This window comes from Nerophis ophidion, linkage group LG15 (genome assembly GCF_033978795.1).
Source record: "Nerophis ophidion isolate RoL-2023_Sa linkage group LG15, RoL_Noph_v1.0, whole genome shotgun sequence".
Lineage (NCBI taxonomy): Eukaryota > Metazoa > Chordata > Actinopteri > Syngnathiformes > Syngnathidae > Nerophis > Nerophis ophidion.
This window is the reverse complement of record NC_084625.1, coordinates 5,477,575-5,496,956: the sequence shown is the minus strand read 5'-3', so window position 1 is coordinate 5,496,956 and position 19,382 is coordinate 5,477,575. Positions and strand designations below refer to the sequence as shown.

General features: G+C 41.4%; 1 protein-coding gene across 1 annotated transcript; it reads right to left on the bottom strand.

The window, feature by feature from the left end:
• Positions 1–5: 5 nt before the first annotated feature.
• On the bottom strand, positions 6–19,382 carry kpna1 (karyopherin alpha 1 (importin alpha 5)). Its single transcript, XM_061921301.1, has 14 exons — positions 19,114–19,382; positions 12,560–12,693; positions 12,205–12,318; positions 12,039–12,138; positions 9,896–9,990; positions 9,691–9,822; positions 6,769–6,857; positions 6,591–6,690; positions 6,371–6,534; positions 4,670–4,748; positions 4,477–4,602; positions 3,040–3,167; positions 2,802–2,977; positions 6–1,161 (listed from the first exon to the last, which is right to left on the bottom strand). Exons 1-14 carry the CDS (start codon positions 19,124–19,126, stop codon positions 974–976), a joined length of 1,638 nt encoding a protein of 545 aa, XP_061777285.1. The 5' UTR covers positions 19,127–19,382; the 3' UTR covers positions 6–973.

Sequence of the window (19,382 nt, the reverse complement as noted above, 5' to 3'; positions counted from 1 at the left end):
CGTGCTTGATGAGATGCCTTTTATGCAAACGTCAGAACAGGGGTAAATCGCACAAACGCAACACTACAGCGGTGGTCTTTTCCAGAGTCGCTGACAAAAGAAAGCAATGGAAAGGGGACTGGCTAAACGCTCCGTGTAGCAGACTGAGGGCGAGCAGGTTTCATCTGGAGTCTTGTTGATAAGATCTGATTGATATGGCAAAACTCCACATTTGTGGTGATCAGATGAGAAAATACTAAGGTCGGGACGCCGTGTTGTTTTGGGCAACACTGCCAATTGTCAGAGTATTTCTTGGAGCGCTGCTCGGATTTAGTGTGCTGGAGTTTTGTTGTTGGCTTCAAACAGTTCAATAGTAAACACGAGTGTCTGTCAGTCCTCAACTAAAGTGCTGTGAAATGAACTGAGGCTAGTACGAATCCCCGCTGGATTAGTCTTGTCCAATTGTCTCAGTGCCAGGAAGACTGCAATGTTCCCATGCGTCCATGGGAGGAATGGGGTCACACCAGAGGCAGTCCTGACATGTCTTCAGGGAGGAGGGCCGGTCTCTATCAAGCCGCGTGTGATAGAAAATCCAGCAGCCGCGTCATAATTTGTCCATCCAGCTCCACGTTGATCATCTTTAAGTGCCTTTCCTCGCAGTCGCTTGAGTCCGTGTGTTGGGCAGTCCGGTCACAAGTGGGCCTCGTGTGTCTGGGCGAGCTTCTTCACGCGCACACGCCAGCTTCTCTGCCCACAGAGAGCTTGGTGTCGGATCCAAAAAGTAGGATATGCAGGATATGTTTCGGGGAATTCGGGTGAGGATGAAGGGGACGCGCACAGGTGAGCTCAACCTTCACGAGCCAGCAGAACTTGACCACCATTTGTGTAGTTAGGATCAAACCAATCTCTCTGGACAATAAGGAGGGGGGAGGAACGAGGCGAGCCCCCCCTCAACCGATAAGAAATGAGCTGAGGATGAAGTTGCGAGCGCAGATTAGAGCTGGAAGCCTTCCATGGGCGCCTCGCACTGCTGGAAGAGGAACTGCTGCTGCTGCAGATCCACCGCCGGAGCGAGAGACGCGTCCTCGTCCTCTGCGTTGAAGTAGCGGTCTATCAAGTCGTACGCTTTCTGGAAGATGTCCTGGTTCTCATGTCTCTGCAGTAACTCCAGCTTGTCCAGACCTGAAAGACAAGTGGTAAGTAGGACAAATAGGAGCTTTTAACAAGTAGTGTCAACTTATCCTTGCAAATATTCAAACACTGACATTCCTTTGTGCCTGCTGTTAATACTTTTTCTGACCAGTGACATCATCTATATCTCCCCAAATGTGTCCTATTGGTTTTTGCTGCAAAAATATTTTGTCTATTACAGTACAGCCTTATAACCTGGTGCGCCTAATGTACAGAATAATTCTGGGTGTGCTTACCGACCTCGAAACAATTTTCTTTGGTACATGGTGTAAAGATATGTGTGACCAGTAGATGGTAGTCACTCATAAGAGATACATTGTAGACTGCAATATGACACCAGTGAACAACACCAAAACTTTAAATGTTCCTCTGAAAATAAAGAACATTAGTAAGTAAGTAGTAAGTAAATTATATTTATATAGCGCTTTTCTCAAAGTGACTCAAAGCGCTTTACATAGTGATACCCAATATCTAATTTTACATTTAAACCAGTGTGGGTGGCACTGGGAGCAGGTGGGTAAAGTGTCTTGCCCAAGGACACAACGGCAGTGACTAGGACGGCACAAGCGGGAATCGAACCTGCAACCCTCAAGTTGCTGGCACGGCCGCTCTACCAACCGAGCTATGCCGCCCCATTACACACGGCGCTCAAAAATCTGTCAAAATGTTTTAGTATGACTTTGAAGCCGCACCACTTGATGGGTTGTTGGCCCATTATGGTGCGCCTTTTGTATGCAAATAAAACGGAATAGACCCGCTCATCGGCAGTGCGCCTTATAATCCGTTGCGTCCTATGGTCCAGAAAATACGGTAATTTTGAAAATCAACCACACTTGTTATGACTAATAATAACAATAACAACAATTACAATAGACAAAACATTTTTGCAGAGGTTTGGGAAGATTTGGACAAGGTGTGGGGGCTAATTATGAATCATAAAATGTTAACTATAATAGTGAGATTTTCCAGCACAAACCAGTGAGACAAGGTGGGGGGATGGATGTCGTCACAAGTTAGAAAATGTGTCAGAATAATTGTATCCAAGTTATCAAAACTTTGTGTTTCAATGAGTTCCTGGCAAGCAGACAAAAGCTGTCTTTGATCTTACCAATCAAAAGGCTTGTAAAACTCCACTGTGTAGGATGGGAAGCGGCATGAAGGTGTCGGTTTCTTTGATCTATTGTAATCCACAGGAATATTTTCCCTTGACCCGAGATCTACAAAGTGGAGAGGAAGCAGGACCTGACCCCCCTCCAGGCACCTTTTCTTTGAACTGTTTTGTGACCAAAAGCAGAGGCTGTTTACGACCCCCGTACGTTTAGAAACAGCTGTTGCCATGTAATCAGGGAAAGTCCAAATATAAGAGGATGCGTACAATCTTTCGTCAGAGCGTGGTGGAAGACTGTACGAAGAGTACAGCCCAGATTTTTCTCCTCAATGAGCTAAATTTAATTCTGTCTCTGTTTAAAACCTTGCTTTTGTCTGTTTAATAGATGTCATCAGTGTTTGAACCTGACAAAAAGTATTTTAGAAGAACTTAAAGCTGTGACGACACAAAGGAATAGCAGTGTCCTCTGAATGTTGGCGAGGATAAGGAGGCAAAGTTGACGCAGGTGTAGTGTGGTGCGTACCGTAGGCCTCCTCGATGAGTGCGCAGTAAGGGTTGATGCCGCCGCCTCTTTTGGCTTCCAGTTCACCCAGTCGCAGGATGTTCTCGATGCCATTTAAGGCCACTTGAACTATCTTGGAGTCCATCAGCGTCAGCAAATCACACAAGGGCTTTATGCAGCCCAGTTGCACCAGGTGCCTGCAGGAGGCAGCCAACACACTTAGGATTTCAAAGCTCATTGTGCAGCAAAGTCATCTCACCTGATCTGCTCAGCGGAGCCCCCAGATGTGGCGTTGGTAATCGCCCATGCGGCCTCCTTCTTTGTGCGAAACTCTGCCACTTGTAGGATGGCGATTAGCGGAGGCAGCAGGTTAGCGTCCATCACCATCTGTTCAACAGCATTTAGATGAACTACAGATCCACCCATAGGATACACATCATTAGGTAGTCAAGAGTAACTCCCCGAGCATTCAGTGAAGCACTTGTGAGCAACATCAGATATGCACACTGTGGCCACACCAGCATCATAACAATTTAAATGTTTTATTATTAAAATAAAATGACGGCAGTCATTTTCATGAGATTATTTTCTGATATACAGTACAGGCCAAAAGTTTGGACACGCCTCCTCATTCAATTGTAGATTGTCACTGAAGGCATCAAAACTATGAATGAACACATGTGGAGTTATGTACTTAACACAAACAGACTGGACAAGTTGGTAGAGAAGGCCAGTAACATGGTGGGAGTGGAGCTGGACTCTCTGGTGGGGGTGTCAGAGAGGAGAAGTCTAGCAAAATTCCTAGCCATTATGGACAACATCTCCCACCCACTACACTCGGACCTTGCGGAGAGAATGAGCACGTTCAGTGGAAGGCTCGGACTCCCAAAATGTAACACGGAACGACACAGGAGGTCCTTCATACCGACAGCCATCAGACTGTATAATGCATATGTTCCTTCTTGACTGCACTTAAATGTAGAATATATGTAGAATATATTTATATTATTCATATATTATATATATATGTTATTTATTATTATAATTGTCTATTGTGAGCGAACTGTGGTGCTGAATTTCCCCCCGGGATCCATAAAGTACTTTCTATTCTATTCTATTAACAAAAAAAAAGGGAAATAACTGTTTTATATTCTAATTTCTACAAAATAGCCACCCTTTGCTCTGATTACTGCTTTGCACACTCTTGGCATTCTCTCACCTGTGAAGTGAAAACCGTTTCAGGTGACTATCTTTTGAAGCTCATCGAGAGAGTGTCAAGAGTGTATAAAGCCGTAATCAACGTAGTCTGAAAGGCGACAGACTTTAGGCGATCGCACTGCATTAAAAAAAAAGAAAGGGGGTGTGGCTGTGTGACAGCAGCTCAGCAGACCAGAGAATCACAAGTTCTCTAATAAATGCCTTGTCAGATGTCAAAACATATTTGTGGAGAATTGATGATGATAAAAAAAAATTGCAGGACGAGTGGGCGGGTATCTATTACTATCTATGTCCAAAATTCTAGACTTTTTTTTTTTTTTTTTTTAAATACTGGTATCATGTGTGTATATATTCTATCTTCTGATGTAGTTGTGGGAAGAAGAAAAAAAAAAAAATATATATATATATATATATATACACATATTAAAATGGCAGATATTGGCATCGATAATGGGTAAGATACCTAATCTCAACTGACCTGTATTTGTGCTCGGTTCCCTGCTGTGATGTTGGAGATAGTCCAGCAGGCTTCCTTCTTGATGGACTCTTTGGGGCTGCTCAGAAGGTGAAGAAGGGACTGCAGTGCCGAACAGTTGAGGATAACCTAAATCACATGACACCGATCAGACATGCCTACTGGCCGCATGGCATGCCAATGTTGCACCTGTTACCTGTGTCTGATAATCATCCCCAGTCACAATGTTTCCAACAGCCCGGAGTGCAGGAGACACCACCTTGTAATCGTTGTGCCTGAGACAGAGCAAACTTGTTGCTGCAGAATGTGTTGTGTATGGAGGACAAATTAAAACCAGTACAATATACCATTTTCCCCCCCAAAGAACTAGAAAATTCAATTTCAGTAGAAATTTTGTGTGTATGCTTCAGGACCATAGCCAAAATGAAATAGAACGCTGGCCAGATAGCAATAAGTAACCACAAATGAGCTAAAAAAGCTAGCATGCTAACAGTAGCATGCTTACAGTTAGCAATAATAAAATATCTAAATAAATGACATAGACCTGCTAAATTAGCTTAAAAAAATTAATGTTAGCGTGCTAAAATGCCAACTCTAACATGCGTCAAGTACTAAAATAGGCTCCTGAAAAATGTGTTTAAAGTGCAAGAATGCTAACATTAGCATGCATCGGGTACCAAAATAAGACCGAGGTGTATACCTACAAAATTAGCTTAAAAAAAAAGGCTGGCATACTAACAGGTATAATTTGTCAAGTAACAAAATATGAGATAGCAGTTATTACCTGTTAAATTAGCTAAATAAAACTAGCATGCTAATATGCCAACTGTAACATGTGTCAAGTACCAAAAATATATTACTCTGGAGGTACCTGAAAAATGTTTTTAAAGTACAGATGTCCGATAATACCAGTTTGCCGATATCTGCCGATAAATGCTTTAAAATGTAATATCGGAAATTATCGGTATCAAAAAGTAAAATTCATGACTTTTTAAAACGCAGGTGTCCGGAGTGGTACACGGACGTAGGGAGAACTACAAAGCGCCAATAAACCTTAAACGCACTGCCCTTGCGTGCCGGCCCAAACCCATATCTACGGCTTTTCCCCACACACAAGTGAATGCAAGGCATACTTGATCAACAGCCATACAGGTCACACTGAGGGTGGCCGTATAAACAACTTTAACACTGTTACAAATATGTGCCACACTGTGAACCCACACCAAACAAGAATGACAAACACATTTCGGGAGAACATCCGCACCGTAACACAACAGAACAAATACCCAGAACCCCTTGCAGCACCAACTCTTCTGGAACGCTACAATATACATTCCCCACCTCAACCTCCTTATGCTCTCTCTAGGAGAGCATTTCTCAAATTCCAAGCAGCTGTTTTGAGGCATGTTGAAAAAAAATAATGCACTTTGTGACATCAATAATAAATATGGCAGTGCCATGTTAGCACTTTTTCCCATAACTTGAGTTGAAGTTGTTCTCTTATTTTGGAAAACCTTGCTGCATTGTTTAATACATCCAGCGGGGCATCACAACAAAATTAGGCACAATAATTTGTTAATTCCACAACTGTATATATCGGTATCGGTTGATATCGTAATCCGTAATTTAGAGCTGGACAATATCGAAATATCGGCACAAAAGCCATTATTGGACATCTCTATAGTTTAAAGTGCTGGCATGCTTATGTTAACATGTATCAAGTACCAAAATATGACTGAGGTATACACCTACAAAAATGTCTCTAAAAAAAATTAACAATTGCATTCTAACAGGTATTATTCGTCAAGTAATAAAATATTCGACGCTGAGGTGCACAGTTAGCAAAAAGGCCTCACTTTGCACACTCCCGGTGTAGGACATATCTGTGACAGCTTACATCAGTAACTCCACCAGCCTACGACACACTCCCGAGTCGATGACGGCCTGGATTTTGTCGTTGGGTCCGTCAGACAGGTAAGAAAGCGCCCAGCACGCGTCGGCCATGATGTCCGTGTCGTTGACAAACAGCAGCCAAGACAGCACGCTGAGACACGGGGACACCTGTGCCAGAGAGGAACCATGTCAAGCGTTGTCCGGCTCAGAAGATATGAAAGTACCTTTGTGAAGTCTGGAGGAGGGTTTTTCCCCCTGCACAGGTTGGAGAGCGCCCACACGGCGTTCCTCATCATTGTTAGGCGGGTCTGTTTGGCCAATAACCTGCGAGGCGGGTTGAGGAAGGCCTGTGGCGTAAATTGACCAACACGTGTTCTGTCGAGTAAGGGAGCTGTTACTTACTGCAGCAGTGAAGGCAGAATGTTGCAGTCAACAACAAAGTCTCTGCACTCCGTGCTGTCTCCCGCTATGTTGCCCAGCGCCCACACGGCCTGCGGGGCGAAAAACACACATTCACTTTTGTATGGAGACGGGTTTCTGCCACTAAAAAATAACACGCCCAAAATTGAGTCATGCTTATGAGCCAAAAAGTCATCATTATGAGGTAAAAAGGCTTTATTGGGAGCTATCCATCCATCCATTTTTCTACCACTTGCCCCTTTTTGGGGGCGCAGGGGGTAGTCATATTTGTGAGAGAAAGTTATGAGATAGGAAAGTCAAATTTATGAGATAAAAAGTCATAAATATGAAATAAATCACAATTATGAGCCAAAAAGTCATCATTATGAGGTAAAAAGGCTTTATTGGGAGCTATCCATCCACCCATTTTTCTACCGGTTGTCCCTTTTTGGGGGTGCAGGGGGTAGTCATATTTGTGAGAGAAAGTCATGAGATAGGAAAGTCAAATTTATGAGATAAAAAGTCATGAATATGAAATAAATCAAAATTATGAGCCAAAAAGTCATCATTATGAGGTAAAAAGGCTTTATTGGGAGCTATCCATCCATCCATTTTTCTACCGCTTGTCCCTTTTTGGGGGTGCAGGGGGTAGTCATATTTGTGAGAGAAAGTTATGAGATAGGAAAGTCAAATTTATGAGATAAAAAGTCATGAATATGAAATAAATCAAAATTTTGAGCTAAAAATACAAAATTATGAACTAAAGTTATGAGATTAAAAGTCATAAACATGCCCTAAAAAGTCAAAATTATGAGCTAAAAAGTCATAATTATAACAAAAAGTTTTAATTATGCGCTAAAGTCATAATTATAAGATTAAAAGTTGACATGAAAACAAATAAAAAATATGAGATTAAGGCAAAATTATAGGTTATAAAATACAATCAAAATTATGAGCTAAAAAGTCATAATTATGAGCTAAAGAGTTGAAATTTTGAGCCAAAAAGTCATCATTATGAGGTAAAAAGGCTTTATTGGGAGCTATCCATCCACCCATTTTTCTACCGCTTGTCCCTTTTTGGGGGCGCAGGGGGTAGTCATATTTGTGAGAGAAAGTTATGAGATAGGAAAGTAAAATTTATGAGATAAAAAGTCATAAATATGAAATAAATCAAAATTATGAGCTAAAAAGTCAAAATTATGTGACAAAGTTTTAATTTTGAGCTAAAAATACAAAATTATGAACTAAAGTTATGAGATTAAAAGTCATAAATATGCCCTAAAAAGTCAAAATTATGAGCTAAAAAGTCAGAATTATAACAAAAAGTTTTAATTATGCGCTAAAGTCAGAATTATAAGATTAAAAATTGAAATTAAAACAAATCAAAAATATGTCATTAAAGAAAAAATTATAGGTTGTAAAATACAATCAAAATTATGAGCTAAAAAGTCATAATTATGAGCTAAAGAGTTGAAATTTTGAGCCAAAAAGTCATCATTATGAGGTAAAAAGGCTTTATTGGGAGCTATCCATCCACCCATTTTTCTACCGCTTGTCCCTTTTTGGGGGCGCAGGGGGTAGTCATATTTGTGAGAGAAAGTTATGAGATAGAAAAGTCAAATTTATGAGATAAAAAGTCATTAATATGAAATAAATCAAAATTATGAGCTAAAAAGTCAAAATTATGTGACAAAGTTTTAATTTTGAGCTAAAAATACAAAATTATGAACTAAAGTTCTGAGATTAAAAGTCATAAATATGCCCTATAAAGTCAAAATTATGAGCTAAAAAGTCAGAATTATAACAAAAAGTTTTAATTATGCGCTAAAGTCATACTTATAAGATTAAAAATTGAAATTAAAACAAATCAAAAATATGTCATTAAGGAAAAAATTATAGGTTGTAAAATACAATCAAAATTATGAGCTAAAAAGTCATAATTATGAGCTAAAGAGTTGAAATTTTGAGATAAATCAAATCTATGAGCTAAAAAGTCTTAATTATATGATACATTGAAATTAAGAGATGAAGCCAAAATGATGAGCTAAAAAGTCAAAATCATGAGTTAAAGTTATAATACTGAGATTAAGTCATAATTATGCACTAAAAAGTCAAAAATATGAGCTAAAGTAATAACTATAAGTTAAAATGTTGAAATCATAACATGAATCGAAATTTTGACATAAAGCCAAAATTATAACATAAAAAAATCTAAATGATTAAATAGTCACAATTATGAGATAAAAAGTCAAATATAAGATAAATCTAATTTATGAAATAAAGCCAACATTATACGATATAAAAGTTGAAATTTTGAGATAAATCTATGTGCTAAAAAGTCGTAGTTATGAATCACGACGAAAGGAAGAGGTAAAGCCAAAATTGTGAGCTAAAAATGTGAAATTACGAGATGAAGTCAAAATTATGTGGGCCTACCGAGGATGTCGTAGTGGTTTGTGCAGCCCTTTGAGACACTAGTGATTTAGGGCTATATAAATGAACATTGATTGATTGATTGAAAATTCAGACATAAAGTCATAATTATAAGATGAAAGGTTGAAAGGATTATACAAGAAAGTGAAAATGATGATATCAAATGTCATAATTATGAAGTGAAAAGTTATACAAGAAAGTGAAAATGATGAGATCAAATGTCATAATTATGAAGGGAAAAGTCCAAATTACGAGATATGAAAGTCATAATCACGAGAGTTTTCCATCCATTTCCTACTGCTTGTCCCTCTGGGGATATTATAAAAGTCAAAATGATGAGATAAAAAGTCAATAAGAAATAAAGTTGTTTCCAATCATGACTGTTTATCTACCTTATGAGGGAAAAAAAGCTCCTTTCTATTTAATAATTTTGACTTTGTATCTGACAATGATGTCTTATCCTTGGGGTATTTTGTTGTTTACAATCCTTACCTGCTCTTGCACGTCTTCAAACTCTGAGCTGAGCATCTCTATGAAGATTGGCACGGCGCCCGCCTGGATGACCACCCGTGTCTGGTGGGAGGTTCCTGACGCGATGTTGGTCAGCACCCATGCCGCCTCGAACTACAGCCAGATAGAAAGCAGCAGCTTGACGCCAGCAGAAACCACATTTGTGCCCATGGGAATCGGTTCCTACCTGCAACGTGCAGTTTTCTCGCCTCTTCAGGAACTCCACGAAGCGCTCCACCACGCCCGCTGTGGCGATGACCTCATCAATGGGCGGATTGGGCTCTGGGATGGGAGACGGGCCACAACATCAAAGTACAATAAATAGCGAGTGAAATGGTCTGTTGAGGTCGCTTTAGAGAACTGGTCTAATCCGGGAAAATACTAGGAGGTTGTGGCTCAGTTGGTAGAGCGGCCGTGACATCAACTTGAGGGTTCCAGGTTCCATCCCCGCTTCTGCCATCCTAGTCACTGCCGCTGTGTCCTTAGGCAAGACACTTTACCCACATGCTCCCAGTACCGCTGACACTGGTTTTAAAGATGTAGCTCACAGGTGTCAAACTCAAGGCCCGGGGGCCAAATCTGGCCCGCCATAATATTTTATGTGGCCCGCAAAAAACCAAGAAATTATAAATGCTTAATATTTTCTTACAAAATATATTTATTTCCATTACACGGTGCTCAAAAATCTGTCAAAATGTTTTTAGTATTCGGTAAGCTATGAAGCCGCACCGCTTGATGGATTGTCGGTGCATTACATATACGGGTATTATTATGGTGCGTGTGTATAAAGTCCACAAAATGGCACCTATAAGCAGACATTTTACCTGCCGTTTTGTTTCGCAATGTTATGCAAAACCAACTTTTCTTAACTTCAGATACCCGCTGATGTGTATTTGGGATCTGCATAAGTCCTGAAAATGTGCACGCGTCCGCAATTGTAGTTTGCAGTCATAAGCTTCTTCTTTTTCTCTATCTTCTTATGTGGCATACATCTTCCGCTGTTGCAATTTCTAATATAAAGGAGTGTCAAGTTCTTACTTTTATCTGTCAGTAAACTCGCCATGAAAGCACTAAAAAGTGTAGTGGGTTTACACAATTCACCCAAGGAACTTTAGTCATTAGAGGGTTCTGGTCAAACATTGGGGCGGCATAGCTCAGTTGGTAGAGCGTCTGTGCCAGCAACTTGAGGGTTGCAGGTTCGATTCCCGCTTCCGCCATCCTAGTCACTGCCGTTGTGTCCTTGGGCAAGACACTTTACCCATCTGCTCCCAGTGCCACCCACACTGGTTTATATGTAACTTAAATATTTAAGTCTCATCTTAAAACTCATCTGTATACTCTAGCCTTTAAATAGACCTCCTTTTTAGACCAGTTGATCTGCCGCTTCTTTTCTTTCTCCTATGTCCCCCCCTCCCTTGTGGAGGGGGTCCGGTCCGATGACCATGGATGAAGTACTGACTGTCCAGAGTCGAGACCCAGGATGGACCGCTCGTCGGGACCCAGGATGGACCGCTCGCCTGTATCGGTTGGGGACATCTCTACGCTGCTGATCCGCTTGAGATGGTTTCCTGTGGACGGGACTCTCACTGCTGTCTTGGAGCCACTATGGATTGAACCTTCACAGTATCATGTTAGACCCGCTCGACATCCATTGCTTTCGGTCCCCTAGAGGGGGGGGGTTGCCCACATCTGAGGTCCTCTCCAAGGTTTCTCATAGTCAGCATTGTCACTGGCGTCCCACTGGATGTGAATTCTCCCTGCCCACTGGGTGTGAGTTTTCCTTGCCCTTTTGTGGGTTCTTCCGAGGATGTTGTAGTCGTAATGATTTGTGCAGTCCTTTGAGACATTTGTGATTTGGGGCTATATAAATAAACATTGATTGATTGATTGAGATATTGGGTTTCACTATGTAAAGCGCTTTGAGTCACTAGAGAAAAGCGCTATAGAGATATAATTCACTTCACTTTTTCACGGGACGTATTTTCGGTGTTGTTGCACTAGTGAGCCACGGATGAGAAGATGCTGCTCCTTTATTGATTGAAGTAAAGTCTGAATGTCATTAAAACAGTTAGCTCCATATTTTGACACTTGTGCCTTGTGTATGGAAAAAACCTGAATAGACCCGCTCAGATTATAAAGCAGTACGCTTTATAATCCGGTGCGCCCTATGGTCCGGAATTCCAAAAGGAGTCCTTCCGTTTAGGAAGCAAGTAAAAAATGACAAAGTTAACTCGACTAGGCACTTTTTGGAATAATTATTGTGTAGTTGAAGGTTTTCGAGTTGGAAGAAAAAGAGTCGATGTAACTGCAAGACGAGAGGCCGGCTTTACCTTTCGAAAGAAGTTTCCTAAATCGCTGAGTGCCGATGAGTTGTTGCTCGGGAGAAGTGGAGAAGATCATTTGAGTCATGTCCTCCGAGATGACGGCGCCCTGCACACAGTAAAGAATTCAGCATGGTCACAACATGACTTCAATAATCCTCATCATAGGTCTCACCATGAGGGGGTCCATGTTGTTAACCTGGGACTCCAAGAAGCCGCTGTCGGCCATTCCGTCGTCTTCCAAGGCGCCATCCTGATCCACTGTGGCCACGTTTCTCCTCTTGAAGAGCTGGTAGAGCAACGGCAGGTCAAGTGTGACTGACATCCTTGTTACATCACATGTCCTGCAGCTGCACCTTGACTTCTTTTACTGACACCATTGATTCATCTCAGCATAACTACTTCTTGTCCTTCATTTCACCTCAACTCACTCTGCTTTTTTCTGCTTTAAGGTCCGCTTCTTTCTACATTAAAAGGGAACTGCCCTTTTTTGAGAGATGTTATTGCCGTAATGAGAAACGGAGACTCACCTGTTCATCCTTCTTCTGTTTACGGAGCTGCAGGCCTTCTTCTTCCCGCCGCCGTCTCATTTCATCCGTGTTGAGAGACTTGTTCTTGTAGCTCTTGAGTCGAGCATTGTCTTTACTCTGACTCATTGTGCAGCCTGACAGAAAAACAAGATTTAATTATGTATTGATGATGTTAAGTAACCCTCACCCGACTGCCAGACTTTTTTTAAGTCATTGAATCAAATACACATGTCCATGTTTAGGGGTAAAGCTCCAAAATGAATGATGACAGGGTTGCCAACAGTCCCTTGAAAAACTGTATCTTCCCGTATTTACAAGTAAAAGGATGCATGCTGTATTGGAGGTGTCGAGGGATGCACTTTGTCCCTTATTTTGTGACCAACAGAGTCAATCAATCAATCAATCAATGTTTATTTATATAGCCCCAAATCACAAATGTCTCAAAGGACTGCACAAATCATTACGACTACAACATCCTCGGAAGAACCCACAAAAGGGCAAGGAAAACTCACACCCAGTAGGCAGAGAGAATTCACATCCAGTGGGACGCCAGTGACAATGCTGACAGTGAGAAACCTTGGAGAGGACCTCAGATGTGGGCAACCCCCCCTCTCTAGGGGACCGAAAGCAATGGATGTCGAGCGGGTCTAACATGATACTGTGAAAGTTCAATCCATAGTGGCTCCAACACAGCCGCGAGAGTTCAGTTCAAGCGGATCCAAGACAGCAGCGAGAGTCCCGTCCACAGGAAACCATCTCAAGCGATTATTTTGTGTTCGAAGTGGCCAAATAAAGACAATTATTTTATATTCAAAATCCAAGGTAAGCCCGCCCCGTTAAGTTATTGGAAAAAGGTTGTCAGTACAGCAGATAACTAAAGTAAATGTAATGTAAATGAATAAAAGTTTAGATAGTTGGTATGAGGTCAAGTACACGGCGTCATTTAATGGGGATATCGCACAAAGTTTGCGATGTGTGGGATAAACCATCAAGACTAGACTTTTGACAAGAACAGAAAGTTTGAAATCATTACGCTTATACTGGCTCATCTGCACTGGCATCCTGTGCACTTAAGATGTGACTTTCAGGTTTTATTACTTACGTATAAAATACTACACGGTCCAGCCGAAAAAAAAGTCTGCGGGCTATAGAGCGTTTTCTATTTAGGCTCCAGTACCCTGGAATTCCCTCCCAGTAACAGTTAGAGAGGACACGTTGGGAAGACTGTGTCCCCCGGCTGGCCTGGGAACACCTCAGGATCCCCCAAGAGGAGCTAGACGAAGTGGCTGGGGAGAGGGAAGTCTGGGCTTCTCTGCTTAGGCTGCTGCCCCCGCGACCCGACCTCGAATAAGCGGAAGAAAATGGATGGATGGATGTAGGGCTGGTCGATATAACGATATACTCGAAATATCACGGGTTTGTCTCTGTGCGATATAGAAAATGACTATATCGTGATATTGGGGTATACGTTCTCACACAGTTGCTTTTAGCTGCGGGCATTACACTACAGGCTCTTCTCATTCTTTCTTGTCTCTCCTTCTCACAGACAGCAAGCACACCTTCTTACATACGTCACATATGTATACGCCCTCGCGGAGCAGAGAGGTAGCAGCATGGGTAACGTTAGCTGTGATGCTAGCGGAGCCGTGCGAGTGGTAATACGAGACAGAGAAGGTGCGAATGTGGTAGCAAACGGAGGAAGAATTAATTCCCAAGAAAAAACAGCAGGGGGTCCATCGTCTGCCGGTGGTTTGGCTTCAAGTGGGAAAATGTCGAACAGACAACCGTAATTTGTCAAGTGTCGGGCAAAAACGTTGCTACAAAAAGTAGAATTACTGCTATTATGTAGCATCAATTGAAAAGTCACCCACTAGAGAATGAAGAGTGCTTACTACGCATGTCAACATCTCCATTCGGTGCCACACGCCCACACCATCAAATTGCTGAGGCAAACATTTCCAGATCAACACCGTGTGAAAAAAATAGTCAACAACAAAAAGAGATAATGTCCGCAGTAACCAACCACATAGCGAAGGATGAACACTATTTGAATTCCTATTATGCAGCTCATTATTATTTGACAGTTATTGATATATTTTGTGTGACATCATGCACAAAAGTGCACTTTATTTGTTTTAAACTATTGTAATGGCGTTCTGTACAAAAAGTGCACTTTAATTTAAATGTTTGGATATGTCATCTTACTGACATCATGCACAAAATTGCACTAATAGTTTGTTTTAAAACGTCTCTGACAATCTTGCACTTTCTGTTTTGGAAATTATATGAATGTTTGTGCCACTGCTTAATAACTGTTTAATAAATACAGTTTTGGTCAATTGACTTAGTTGTGATTTCCTTCTCTGCATGAAAGTATAAAAGTAGCATATATTAATGCAGTATGAACAAGAATGTTTTAAAGTAGACACATAGAATCATCATACTGCTGTGATTATATGTAGGGCTGGGCGATATGGCCTTTTTCTAACATCTCTGTATTTTTAGGCCATATCGCGATACACGATATATATCTCGATATTTTGCCTTTGCCTTGAATTAACACTTGATGCATATGATGATTCTAAACATTCTTCTTCATCCTGCATTAATATATGCTCATTTTAAACTTTCATGCAGAGCAGGAAATCACAACTTCGTCAATTGACCAAGAGTGTATTTATTAAACAGTTATTAAGCAGTGGCACGAACATTCATGTCATTTCCAAAACAGAAAGTGCAAGATTGTCAGAGACATTTTAAAACAAGTTATTTAGTGCACTTTTGTGCATGATGTCACTAAGATGACAAATCAAAACAACACTAAATTACAGTGCACTTTTTGTACAGAACGCCACTACAATAGTTTAAAACAAATAAAGTGCACTTTTGTGCATGATGTCACTAAGATGACAAATCAAAACAACACTAAATTACAGTGCACTTTTTGTACAGAACGCCACTACAATAGTTTAAAACAAATAAAGTCCACTTTTGTGCATGATGTCACACAAGATATATCAATAAGTGTCAAATAAAAATGAGCTGCATAATAGGAAATCAAATAATGTATGTCCTTTGTAGTTTACTGCGGACATTATCTCCTTTTGTTGTTGACTGTTTATTTCATACGGTGATGATCTGGAAATGTTTGCCTCGGCATTTTGATGGTGTGGGCGTGTGGCACCGAATGGAGGTGTTGACATGCGGAGTAAGCACTCTTCATTCTCTAGCAGTTGACTTTTCAAATGATGCTACTTATTAGCAATAATGCTACTTTTGGTCGTTACGCTTGTGCCCCACACTTGACAAATTAACGTTGTCTGTTCGACATATTCCCGCTTGAAGCCGAACCCCCGCCAGACGATGGACCCCCTGCTGTTTTTCCTGGGAATTAATTCTTCCTTCACCGTTTTTCTCTCGTATTACCACTCGTACGGCTCTGCTAGCATCACAGCTGACGTTACCCATGCTGCTATCTCTCTGCTCCACGAGGGCGTACACGTATGTGACGTATATAAGAAGGTGCCCTTGTCTTTGAGAAGGAGAGACAAGAAAGAGTGAGAAAAGCCTGTAGTTCAATGCCCGCAGCTACAAGCAACTGCGTGAGAGCGTATACTCCAATTAGTGCTGGGGAATATAGCCTTTTTTTAATATCGCAATATTTTCAGGCCATATCGCGATATACGATATATATTTCGATATTTTGCCTTGGCCTCTAATGAACACTTGATGCATATAATCACAGCAGTATGATGATTATATGTGTATACATTAAAACATTATTCTTCATACTGCATTCATATATGCTACTTATAAACTTTCATGCAGAGAGGGAAATCACAACTAACTCAATTGACCAAAAGTGTATTTATTAATGTTATTAAGCAGTGGCACAAACATTCAAGTCATTTCCAAAACATAAAGTGCAAGATTGTCAGAGACATTTTAAGTGTCAAATAAAAATGAGCTGCATAATAGGAAATCAAATAGTATTCGTCCTTCACTATGTGGTAGGTTACTACGGTTGTGAAATTCTCTTCATTCTCTAGCGCAGGGGTCGGGAACCTTTTTGGCTGAGAGAGCCACAAGGCCAAATATTTTAAAATGTAATTCCGTAAGAGCCATATAATATTTTTTTTAACACTGAACACAAATAAATGCGTGCATTTTTAAGTAAGACCAACATTTCTAGAGTATTATAGGTCTCTTATTCTTTGTAATAAATTTGTTATTCTAAAGCTAACTGTGGAGGGGGCGTGGCCTGCCAGCCTCCAGTGAAATGGGGTGTGCCAGGACCTGCCTCTGAATAAGCGACAGGTGCGTAAATGGCCCACCTGGGCCTTGTTGTCTAATCACCTGTCGCTCTGTTATATGCAGCAGCCAGGAGGAGAGACGGGGTTGGGGTTGGGGCTGGGGCTGGAGCCAGAGCGAAAACGAAAAAGACAACTGCTGGAAAGCAACTGAGAGACTTATTTAGAAATAAAACAATATTGTAACCCTGAAACAGGCTTTCATGTTGGTGCTTGGTGGTCTGAAGAACACCCAGGAGGGCAAGCCCCACACTAACCAATAATAAATAAATAACTTCTTACCATTAACGCAACTTTTTGAACAGGTGAGGTAGAAAACGGATGGATGGATCAAAAATGCATGAGAATGTTTTATATTTTGAACATTATTTTTAACACTGATTACAAGTGGAATTATTCATTATTTATCGTGTTAAGCAATGCCAGCTCAAGATTTATCCGAGAGCCAGATGCAGTCATCAAAAGAGCCACATCTGGCTCCCGAGCCATAGGTTCCCGACCCCTGCTCTAGCGAGTGACTTTTCAAATGATGCTACATATTAGCAGTAATGCTACTTTTTATAGCAACGCTTTTTTCCCCACACTTGACAAATTACGGTTGTCTGTTCGACATATTCCCACTTGAAGCCGAACCACCGCCAGACGATGGAAACCCTGCTGTTTTTATTGGGAATTAAGTCTTCCTTCATTTGTTACCAGATCCGTACCTTCTTTCTCTCTTATTACCACTCGTACGGCTATGTTAGCAGCTAACATAGCCCAGTCTGCTACATCTCTGCTCTGCGAGGGTGTATACTTATGTGACGTATGACGTGACAGTATGTGACGTGTGTAAGAATGTGCGCCTGCTTGTCTGTGAGAAGGAAAGACAGGAAAGAGTGAGAAGAGCCTGAAGTGTAATGCCTGTACTGGCTTCCTGTGCACTTAAGATGTGACTTTAAGGTTTTACTACATACGTATAAAATACTACACGGTCTAGCTCCATCCTATCTTGCCGATTGTATTGTACCATATGTCCCGGCAAGAAATCTGTGTTCAAAGGACTCCGGCTTATTAGTGATTCCCAAAGCCCAAAAAAAGTCTGCGGGCTATAGAGCGTTTTCATTTCGGGCTCCAGTACTCTGGAATGCCCTCCCGGTAAAAGTTCGAGATGCCACCTCAGTAGAAGCATTTAAGTCTCACCTTAAAACTCATTTGTATACTCTAGCCTTTAAATAGACTCCCTTTTTAGACCAGTTGATCTGCCGTTTCTTTTCTTTTTCTCCTATGTCCCACTCTCCCTTGTGGAGGGGGTCCGGTCCGATCCGGTGGCCATGTACTGCTCGCCTGTGTATCGGCTGGGGACATCTCTGCGCTGCTGATCTGCCTCCGCTTGGGATGTTTTCCTGCTGGCTCCGCAGTGAACGGGACTCTCGCTGCTGTGTTGGATCCACTTTGGACTGGACTCTTGCGACTGTGTTGGATCCATTATGGATTGAACTTTCACAGGATCCATTATGGATTGAACTTTCACAGTATCATGTTAGACCCGCTCGACATCCATTGCTTTCCTCCTCTCCAAGGTTCTCATAGTCATCATTGTCACCGACGTCCCACTGGGTGTGAGTTTTCCTTGCCCTTATGTGGGCCAACCGAGGATGTCGTAGTGGTTTGTGCAGCCCTTTGAGACACTAGTGATTTAGGGCTATATAAGTAAACATTGATTGATTGATTGATTAAAAGCAACTGTGTGAGAACATATAATCGAATATTACGATATAGTCATTTTCTAAATCGCACAGAGACAAACCTGCGATTTATCGTTTATATTGATATATCGCCAAGCCCTAACTCCAATATCACAATACAGTCATTTTCTATATTGCACAGAGACAAAACCGCGATATATTGCCCAGCCCTAATTATATGTATCAAGTGATAATTCAAGGCTAAGGCAAAACATCGAGATATATATCGTGCATCGCGATATGGCCTAAAAAATATCGGGATATTAAAAAACGGCCATATCGCCCAGCCCAAGATGGATGTATACATATTCATCCAAATCCTGCACATATAATTTAATTCTGGCTGGGGCCAAATAGTACAAAACTCGTTTTAGGCAATTAAAAAGAGGCCAAAAAATAGGTCGACCAGCCCTGCAAGGTGTCACTTTTCTTCCCGGGAGTTGGCAACCCTGATGACAGATAAGCAAAAGAGAACATGTTTGGCTAGCTGCCTAGCATCAACACAACTGCTACTTACTGCGACACGACATGGAATAAAGCACAAACAGAGAGACCCACAAATGACGTGTTGTCTCCCGCTGGAGTGTTTATATCACACGGCGACACCACACCGACACTTTAAGGCCGTTTGGCACAATTTGCTGTTTAAAATGAGCATGCTAGCACAGTTAGCTCATGCTAGCACAGTTAGCTCATGCTAGCACAGTTAGCTCATGCTAGCGCCGATTGGGTGACAACACCGAGCCGCGGCGCCATTTTCGCGTCTTTTCCGACCGCCCGCCGTTC